General features: G+C 43.8%; 1 protein-coding gene across 1 annotated transcript; it reads left to right on the top strand.

Annotated features, from left to right (window-relative positions):
* The first annotated feature begins 211 nt into the window (after window positions 1–211).
* LOC125515691 (GDSL esterase/lipase At2g04570) lies at window positions 212–1,597 on the top strand. The gene is made up of 2 exons (XM_048681208.2): window positions 212–645; window positions 722–1,597. Exons 1-2 carry the CDS (start codon window positions 256–258, stop codon window positions 1,400–1,402), a joined length of 1,071 nt encoding a protein of 356 aa, XP_048537165.1. The 5' UTR covers window positions 212–255; the 3' UTR covers window positions 1,403–1,597.
* The last annotated feature ends 9,757 nt before the right edge of the window (window positions 1,598–11,354 follow it).

Raw genomic sequence — 11,354 nt, 5'->3', positions numbered from 1 at the left:
GAGATTATAGCATCGTGACGCTGCATCCTGACAGGCTCCATTTTTCACTTCCACGTATTATTTTTTTTGCGGGGATTTCCACTTTTTTTTGCCCGGTAAAACAGACAAATGGAAGCTTCGATGCGTTAAACTAGCAGCAGTTGTCACTCGGAGCATAGCTCAGTCTCCAGTAGCTCGCCCACTGCGAGAAAGGCACAAATGGCCATCGATGAAAAGGCCACGAATCTGCAGGGGAAGAATCCGCAACGAAAATATATGTGGTACACAAACATGTCCATGCGACGTTATGCGCCTATCATCGTCCTGCAGCTGTGCATCCTCTCGGGCGAGCCGGTGGCGGCCAAGGTCCCGGCGCTCCTCGTGTTCGGCGACTCCACCGTCGACACGGGAAACAACAACTACATCTCCACGGTCGTCAGGAGCGACTTCGCGCCCTACGGCCGCGACCTCCGTCTGGGCAATGGCCAACCCACTGGCCGCTTCTCCAACGGCCGTCTCACCGTGGACTTCATCTCCGAGGCGTTCGGCCTGCCGCCGCTGGTGCCGCCCTACCTCGACCCGAGCGCCAACATGAGCAGCCTCGCCTCAGGCGCATGCTTCGCCTCCGCCGGCGCCGGATACGACAATGCCACGTCTGATCTTATGGTAGGCCATCGCCAAGAGGACCGTAATTAAGCATTCGTATATGCTCTTGGCTCACGTGAAGTCGTGAAACTTGCAGTCCGTGCTCACGATTTGGAAGGAACTGGATTACTTCAAGGAGTACGCGGCCAAGCTGAGGAGCTTCCAGGGAGAAGAGAAGGCGCAGGAGACGCTCACGGAGGCGCTCTACCTCGTCAGCATGGGCACCAACGACTTCCTGGAGAACTACTACGCCGTGCCACACGGTAACGCGGCCAAGTACCCCACGGCGGCGGCGTACGGCGGCTACGTGCTCGGCGTCGCGGAGTCGTTCGTGCGCGCGCTGCACGCGCTCGGCGCGCGCAAGGTCGACCTAAACGGGATGCCGCCCATGGGCTGCCTCCCGATGGAGCGCGCCTTGGGCGGCGCGTGCACCGAGGAGTACAACGCCGTCGCGGAGGACTACAACGCCGGCCTCCGCGCGGTGATCGACCGGCTCAATGGCGAGCTGGGCGGCGCGAGGATCGTCTACGGCGACGTGTACGGCCCCGTCAGCGACGCGCTCGCGCACCCCGCGGCGTACGGGCTGGAGAACGTGGAGGCCGGGTGCTGCGGCGCCACGGGGCGGTTCGAGATGGGGTATCTGTGCAACGCGCGGACCCCGCTGACGTGCGCGGACGCCGGCAAGTTCGCCTTCTGGGACGCCATCCACCCCACGGAGCGCCTCCACCGCGCCCTCGCCGACGCCAAGATGAACACCACGCTCCACGTCTTCCTATGATTCGTCCGTCTGCTGTTGTGTGCTCGCAGCAAATCGAATCATCAAATGTGATCGTTCTTTTATGCGGTCGGTCTTAATTTAAGTGTGCGTGTGCCAACAGGGCAACGTATCAGCTATCAAGGTGAAAAAACACATATTTGTTTCTCTTCTCTACTACTAATAAAAAAGCAAACATGAACTTTTTTAAACACACCACACAAAACGTACACGGACCCATTATCACTGTATGATTAAGTCCACTAAATTCAATCTAACTGTTGTCCTTAATTTAATCCATTCTCTTTGTGTACTTAATAATTTACATTGACTGACCTTGTTTCACCGTAGAGAAAAATATGAAACTTCACGTCTGATCAATTAGGAAACTATAATCACGATCATATCTTATTAGGGAACTAATACACGATCGCATTTTATTAGAAAACTAATCACAATCTCATTATATTAGGAAACAGATTGACACGTCCATCACCTCAACCTTCTGAATCCCGATCCCATCTCTCCCAAGAAAATTCACCACCACCGGCCTCCACTCGGCATGGCGACGAGGAGCCGACCAGAAATTGTCATGCATACTGTGTGTTTAATATCCGACCAGAAACTACATCAAACTACTAGGATACCCTGTTTATCTATTTTCTCAATAATATACGTTTGTTCATTTTGGCACATGTTCATCTCTACTACTAATAAAAGAGTAAACATGAACTTTTTTAAACACACCACACAAAACGTACACGGATCCATTGTCACCGTATGATTAGGCCCACTAAACTTAATCTAATCTCTACTACTAATAAAAGAGCAAGCATGAACTTTTTTAAACACACCACACAAAATGTACACGGATCCATTATCACCGTATGATTAGGCCCACTAAACTCAATCTAACTGCAGTCCTTAATCTAATCCATTCTCTTTGTGTACTTAACAATTTACATTGACTGACCGTGCTTCATCGTAGAGAAAAATATGAAACTCCACGTCTGATCAATTAGGAAACTATAATCACGATCATGTCTTATTAGGAAACTAATCACGATCGCATTTTATTAGAAAACTAATCACAATCTCATTATATTAGGAAACAGATTGACACGTCCATCACCTCAACCTTCTAGATCCCGATCCCATCTCTCCCAAGAAAATTCACCACCACCGGCCTCCACTCGGCATGGCGACGAGGAGCCGACCAGAAACTGTCATGCATACTGTGTGTTTAATATCCGACCAGAAACTACATCGAACTACTAGGATGCCCTGTTTATCTATTTTCTCAATAATATACGTTGGTTCATTTTGGCACATGTTCATCTCCACTACTAATAAAAGAGTAAACATGAACTTTTTTAAACACACCACACAAAACGTACACGGATCCATTGTCACCCTATGATTAGGCCTACTAAACTCAATCTAACTGCTGTCCTTAATCTAATCCATTCTCTTTGTGTATTTAACAATTTACATTGACTGACCGTGCTTCACCGTAGAGAAAAATATGAAACTCCACGTCTGATCAATTAGGAAACTATAATCACGATCATGTCTTATTAGGAAACTAATCACAATCGCATTTTATTAGAAAACTAATCACAATCTCATTATATTAGGAAACAGATTGACACGTCCATCACCTCAACCTTCTGGATCCCGATCCCATCTCTCCCAAGAAAATTCACCACCACCGGCCTCCACTCGGCATGACGACGAGGAGCCGACCAGAAACTGTCATGCATACTGTGTGTTTAATATCCGACCAAAAACTACATCAAACTACTAGGATACCCTGTTTATCTATTTTCTCAATAATATACGTTTGTTCATTTTGGCACATGTTCATCTCTACTACTAATAAAAGAGTAAACATGAACTTTTTTAAACACACCACACAAAACGTACACGGATCTATTGTCACCGTATGATTAGGCCCACTAAACTTAATCTAATCTCTACTACTAATAAAAGAGCAAGCATGAACTTTTTTAAACACACCACACAAAACGTACACGGATCCATTATCACCGTATGATTAGGCCCACTAAACTCAATCTAACTGCAGTCCTTAATCTAATCCATTCTCTTTGTGTACTTAACAATTTACATTGACTGACCGTGCTTCATCGTAGAGAAAAATATGAAACTCCACGTCTGATCAATTAGGAAACTATAATCACGATCATGTCTTATTAGGAAACTAATCACGATCGCATTTTATTAGAAAACTAATCACAATCTCATTATATTAGGAAACAGATTGACACGTCCATCACCTCAACCTTCTAGATCCCGATCCCATCTCTCCCAAGAAAATTCACCACCACCGGCCTCCACTCGGCATGGCGACGAGGAGCCGACCAGAAACTGTCATGCATACTGTGTGTTTAATATCCGACCAGAAACTACATCGAACTACTAGGATGCCCTGTTTATCTATTTTCTCAATAATATACGTTTGTTCATTTTGGCACATGTTCATCTCCACTACTAATAAAAGAGTAAACATGAACTTTTTTAAACACACCACACAAAACGTACACGGATCCATTGTCACCCTATGATTAGGCCTACTAAACTCAATCTAACTGCTGTCCTTAATCTAATCCATTCTCTTTGTGTATTTAACAATTTACATTGACTGACCGTGCTTCACCGTAGAGAAAAATATGAAACTCCACGTCTGATCAATTAGGAAACTATAATCACGATCATGTCTTATTAGGAAACTAATCACAATCGCATTTTATTAGAAAACTAATCACAATCTCATTATATTAGGAAACAGATTGACACGTCCATCACCTCAACCTTCTGGATCCCGTTCCCATCTCTCCCAAGAAAATTCACCACCACCGGCCTCCACTCGGCATGGCGACGAGGAGCCGACCAGAAACTGTCATGCATACTGTGTGTTTAATATCCGACCAGAAACTACATCGAACTACTAGGATGCCCTATTTATCTATTTTCTCAATAATATATGTTTGTTCATTTTGGCACATGTTCACTACAAAATGTGACTGCGATGGAAGAGGCGCTCCTGCAAACTTTGCTTCATGTACCTGTTCATTTTGATTTGTTATGTTGCTTGTAAGACAACTGCCCATCCAACATTTACGGTTCCTTGTGAACTTACAAGGTGTTCCTGAAATTTCTCTAAACATTGTGCCGACTTGTATACTTCAAAATAAGATTTCTGTGCATTATTAACCAGAGTGTGCTACCTTTATATCTCCAGTGTTTCTTCAGAAATGTCGTTTACGTGTGTCATCAACGCATTCTTTGTTTTTTCTTAATTTGTAACATCTGTACTGCTGGAGTTGATTTATTTTAATTTGTTACATTTGGAACTCCTTTCACTTCAAAAATGGGTTGGATGGTCTAAATTGTAGGATGTGGTTTTTTTGTTCACATGAACAATCTAAATAAATATGTTTTTGAATATTCTTCTATGTATAAATACTTTAAGGTCCTTTTGTTGTACATTTGATTAATGTTAGGAAGTAATGACCATCAAAGTATTTTTATTATTTAATATTATTACACATAAGGTGGTGTAAAGAACAAACTATCAAAAATGGTTGTGACTTGCATTTTTTTTCTTATTTTCTACAACTGGTGCTTGTCCATGTCCCCATTGTGTTCCAGGGATGTTATTTTGTACTATTGTTTTCCAGTGTCTACCCTTGTATTTATTCGGCGCAATGTTATTTTCGCATTTTGGCATGAAAGCTTGTTGGATTGGAGGATGATGAACACAGATGAAAGAGGGGAAACTTTGTGGTGTATGTTGCCTGCTAGGTTTAGCTTCAGATTTTCAGTGCTTTGACACTTTGTGCAGAATGAACTCAACATTACATGTTAAGAGCATCTTCATGCATATAAAGAGTAATCGGAGGCATGAAATTGCAAGTTGTATGGGTTGATTTATATTGTCCAGTCTTAGATATGTTTATAACTGTGTGTGTACCAGACATGAACATTCATCGTTTCATGCCTTGTCAAGTTTTCCTATACGCCCCGAGACGCAAAGCAATCTTTTATCTACCACATATTGGCAACTACTTGAAGTATAGCCAATACTTATACGTGTGTTGCACGTGCACACTTACTAGTTTCTATAGTTGATCATATTTTTCACCCTGTATCTCTTCTTTCATTTTTGATAGGGATTTTTTAATGCAAAAAGGCCGAAAGCAATATATTAAGCGTCACAGGTCCTTACAAACACTCTCACGGAAAAGAAGATTACATCCAAATTCTTATTAGGGGTGCCCAAGCCTTCTTCTGTCACATATCCATCTGTGACGTCCAGTGAGCAAAGCTCGTCGCCGTCTTTGAACCTTTATCTCAGCGGAGCAAACTTGTTTAAAGCAAGAAGCTTTTAGAAGCAGCGGCTAGGGAGGTCGCCGATGTAAACCACAAGACACCGGTGGACACAAGCTGCATAGCAAATTGCCGCCCCCGGAGAAAAAAAACGACGAAATGTGATTGCAAACTCTTAAGACCACAAGTGCTGGCCAAATCTAGACAGATCCATCAGGGACCAAAACCGACCTCCCCGGATGATAGGCACACCAACGAAACAGGGGTATGGCGGAGAGGACATTAATCCTACACTGGGACAACGTTGTCGCCTTGCCACCTAAACCAGACACATAGACTACCTATAGAAAATCTTAATGAAGTCACCCACACCAGATCCATGATTGAGGTCAAGAACTCCGCCGTCCAGGTCCACACTCCAATGCCCTATTCTCCGGAGACTTATCTAGGCCGGTTCACCGTTGGAGGTCGCCCTCACGCTGGACCAATGTTCCTTCAGGAACCGCTAGCACAACAAGCATCCCCAGCCAAAGACCGATGCAAATCCGACCATGCATCTTGGTGCACATACCATAAAACCCCACCAACCTCCGCCACACTAAGTCCCCAACAAACATAACGTCCCCGCCGATGCCAAAACCGTGCGGGCTTGGCCTGACGACGCACTTTGGCGACGACCATGGGGAGGTAGACAATTTTGGTGGCAAGGGCTTCTTATTGCCTCATCATTGCATGGAAAATTCAAGATGTTGATTATCTCACATGAGGACAATTCATCCATCTTACCCTATTTAACCGGACACGTGTGATATTTTACTCTTTTGCATGGGCATATGTGGGCGACGACTGTGATGACAAGCCATGAGAAGATTGAAAGGACAAGGATTATGTAGGACGTGTGTGTGCTGAGAAAGATGAGATTGAGTATGGCTATCTAGTGCCTTGTGTGATTGTACATGCGATTTTGAATGTGGTTTGATTATTGAATTGATATCTGATTTGGCTAATGCATTTGCACGTCAGTGTCTATGTGAAGATGCTATGTCAAATTTGCAAAATCATTTTCATGACATGAAGATGTTTAATTTGGAATTTATTCAATTTGATGATAGAAAATTTCGAGCTAGTATTTTTTGATGATGACTTGCTTGAATAGTGTTTGGAGATAGAGTAGGCGGACTCCGATCATGATATTGAAGGAAATATGCCCTAGAGGCAATAATAAAGTTATTATTTATTTCCTTATATCATGATAAATGGTTATTATTCATGCTAGAATTGTATTAACCGGAAACATGATACATGTGTGAAGACATAGACAAACAGAACGTCACTACTATGACTCTACTTATTAGCTCATTAATCAAATATGGTTATGTTTCCTAGCCATAGACATGAGTTGTCATTTGATTAATGGGATCACATCATTAGGATAATGATGTGATTGACTTGACCCATTCCGTTAGCTTAGCACTTGATCGTTTAGTATGATGCTATTGCTTTCTTCATGACTTATACATGTTCCTATGACTATGAGATTATGCAACTCCAGTTTACCGGAGGAACACTTTGTGTGCTACCAAACGTCACAACGTAACTTGGTGATTATAAAGGTGCTCTACAGGTGTCTCAAAAGGTACTTGTTGGGTTGGCATATTTCGAGATTAGGATTTGTCACTCCGGTTGTTGGAGAGGTATCTCTGGGCCCACTCGGTAATGCACATCACTATAAGCCTTGCAAGCATTGTAACTAATGAGTTAGTTGCGGGATGATATATTACGGAACGAGTAAAGAGACTTGCTGGTAACGAGATTGAACTAGGTATTGAGATACCGACGATCGAATCTCGGGAAAGTAACATACCGATGACAAAGGGAACAACATATGTTGTTATGCGGTTTGACCAATAAAGATCTTCATAGAATATGTAGGAGCCAATATGAGCATCCAGGTTCCACTATTGGTTATTGACTGGAGACATGTCTCGGTCATGTCTACATAGTTCTCGAACCCGTAGGGTCCGCATGCTTAAAGTTTCGGTGACGATTGTATTATGAGTTTTTGTGTTTTGATGTACCGAAGGTAGTTCGGAGTCCCGGATATGATCTTGGCCATGACGAGGAGTCTTGAAATGGTCGAGACATAAAGATCGATATATTGGATGACTATGTTTGGACACCGGAATGGTTTCGGGGAGTTTCGGACATATACCGGAGTACCGGGGGTTACCGCAACCCCCCGGAGGGTTTAATGGGCCAAGATGGGCCTTAGTGGAGAAGAGGAGGGGCGGCTAGGGCAGGCCGCGCGCCCCCTCCCCCTCTAGTCCGAATTGGACAAGGAAGGGGGGGCCTTTCCTTCCTCTCTCTCCTTCCCTTCCTTTCCCCCTCCTACTCCAACTAGGAAAAGAGGGAGTGGGAGTAGGACTCCTCCCTGGCGCGCCCTCCCCTGGCCGGCCGCCTCCCCCCTGGTCCTTTATATACAGGGGCAGGGGGCACCTCTAGACACAACAATTGATCTCTTGATCTCTTACGCGTGTGCGGTGCCTCCTCCACCATATTCCACCTCGATCATATCGTAGCGGTGCTTAGGCGAAGCCCTGCGTCGGTAGCAACATCATCACCGTCACCACGCCGTCGTGCTGACGAAACTCTCATGTGAAGCTCTGCTAGATCGGAGTTCGTGGGACGTCATCGAGCTGAACGTGTGTTGAACTCGGAGGTGCCGTATGTTCGGTACTTGGATCGGTCGGATCGTGAAGACGTATGACTACATCATCCGCGGTGTGCTAACGCTTCCGCTTTCGGTCTACGAGGGTATGTAGACAACACTCTCCCCTCTCGTTGTTATGCATCACCATGATCCTGTGTGTGCGTAGGATTTGTTTTGAAATTACTACGTTCCCCAACAGTGGCATCCGAGCCTAGTTTTACGCGTAGATGTTATATGCACGAGTAGAACACAAGTGAGTTATGGGCGATACAAGTCATACTGCTTACCAGCATGTCACACTTTGTTTCGGTGGTATTGTTGGATGAAGCAGCCCGAACCGACATTACGCGTATGCTTACACGAGACTGGTTCTACCGACGTGCTTTGCACACAGGTGGCTGGTGGGTGTCAGTTTCTCCAACTTTAGTTGAACCGAGTGTGGCTACGCCTGGTCCTTGAGAAGGTTAAAACAACACTAACTTGACAAACTATCGTTGTGGTTTTGATGCGTAGGTAAGAAAGGTTCTTGCTCAGCCCGTAGCAGCCACGTAAAACTTGCAACAACAAAGTAGAGGACGTCTAACTTGTTTTTGCAGGGCATGTTGTGATGTGATATGGTCAAGGCATGATGCTAAATTTTATTTTATGAGATGATCATGTTTTGTAACTGAGTTATCGGCAACTGGCAGGAGCCATATCATTGTCGCTTTATTGTATGCAATGCAATCGCCCTATAATTGCTTTACTTTATTACTAAGCGGTAGCGATAGTCGTAGAAGCAATAGTTGGCGAGACGACAATGATGCTACGATGGAGATCAAGGTGTCGCGCCGGTGACGATGGTGATCATGACGGTGCTTCAGAGATGGAGATCACAAGCACAAGATGATGATGGCCATATCATATCACTTATATTGATTGCATGTGATGTTTATCTTTTATGCATCTTATTTTGCTGAGATCGACGGTAGCATTATAAGATGATCTCTCACTAAATTTTAAGGTATAAGTGTTCTCCCTGAGTATGCACTGTTGCGAAAATTCTTTGTGCTGAGACACCACGTGATGATCGGGTGTGATAAGCTCTACGTTCAAATACAACGGGTGCAAAACGGTTGCACACGCGGAATACTCATGTTAAACTTGACGAGCCTAGCATATGCAGATATGGCCTCGGAACACTAAGACCGAAAGGTCGAGCGTGAATCATATAGTAGATATGATCAACATAGTGATGTTCACCATTGAAACTACTCCATCTCACATGATGATCGGACATGATTTAGTTGATATGGATCACGTGATCACTTAGAAGATTAGAGGGATGTCTATCTAAGTGGGTGCTCTTTAAATAATTTGATTAACCAAACTTTAATTTATCATGAACTTAGTACCTGATAGTATTTTGCATGTCTATGTTGTTGTAGATAGATGGCCCGTGTTGTTGTTCCGTTGAATTTTAATGCGTTCCTTGAGAAAGCAAAGTTGAAAGATGATGGTAGCAATTACACAGACTGGGTCCATAACTTGAGGATTATCCTCATTGCTGCACAGAATAATTACGTCCTGAAAGCACCGCTAGGTGCCAAACCTGATGTAGGAGCAACACCAGATGTTATGAACGTCTGGCAGAGCAAAGCTGATAACTACTCGATAGTTTAGTGTGTCATGCTTTACGGCTTAGAACCGGGACTTCAACGACGTTTTGAACGCCATGGAGCATATGAGATGTTCCAGGAGTTGAAGTTAATATTTCAAGCAAATGCCCGGATTGAGAGATATGAAGTCTCCAATAAGTTCTACAGTTGCAGGATGGAGGAGAACAGTTCTGTCAGTGAACATATACTCAGAATGTCTGGGTATAACAATCACTTGATTCAACTGGGAGTTAATCTTCCGGATGATAGTGTCATTGACAGAATTCTTCAGTCACTGCCACCAAGCTACAAGAGCTTCGTGATGAACTATAATATGTAAGGGATGGATAAGACAATTCCCGAGCTATTCGCAATGCTAAAGGCTGCGGAGGTAGAAATCAAGAAGGAGCATCAAGTGTTGATGGTCAACAAGACCACTAGTTTCAAAAAAAGGGCAAAGGAAAGAAGAAGGGGAACTTCAAGAAAAACAACAAAAAAGTTGCTGCTCAAGAGAAGAAACCCAAGTCTGGACCTAAGCCCGAGACTGAGTGCTTCTACTGCAAGCAGACTGGTCACTGGAAGCGGAACTGCCCCAAGTATTTGGCGGATAAGAAAGATGGCAAGGTGAACAAAGGTATATGTGATATACATGTTATTGATGTGTACCTTACTAATGCTCGCAGTAGCACCTGGGTATTTGATACTGGTTCTGTTGCTAATATTTGCAACTCAAAACAGGGGCTACGAATTAAGCGAAGATTGGCTAAGGATGAGGTGACGATGCGCGTGGGAAATGGTTCCAAAGTCGACGTGATCGCGGTCGGCACGCTACCTCTACATCTACCTTCAGGATTAGTTTTAGACCTAAATAATTGTTATTTGGTGCCAGCGTTGAGCATGAACATTATATATGGATCTTGTTTGATGCGAGATGATTATTCATTTAAATCGGAGAATAATTGTTGTTCTATTTATATGAGTAATATATTTTATGCTCATGCACCCTTGAAGAGTGGTCTATTTATATTAAATCTCGATAGTAGTGATACACATATTCATAATATTGAAACCAAAAGATGCAGAGTTGATAATGATAGTGCAACTTTTTTGTGGCACTGCTGTTTAGGTCATATTGGTATAAAGCGCATGAAGAAACTCCATACTGATGGACTGTTGGAATCACTTGATTATGAATCACTTGGTACTTGCGAACCATGCCTCATGGTCAAGATGACTAAAACGCCGTTCTCCGGAACAATGGAGCGAGCAACAAATTTGT

Source organism: Triticum urartu, chromosome 6A, assembly GCF_056163025.1.
Source record: "Triticum urartu cultivar PI428250 chromosome 6A, HENAU_Tu73, whole genome shotgun sequence".
NCBI classification, from domain to species: Eukaryota; Viridiplantae; Streptophyta; class Magnoliopsida; order Poales; family Poaceae; genus Triticum; species Triticum urartu.
Note: the sequence above shows the minus strand (reverse complement) of the source record. Positions and strands in the feature narration are given on the sequence as shown.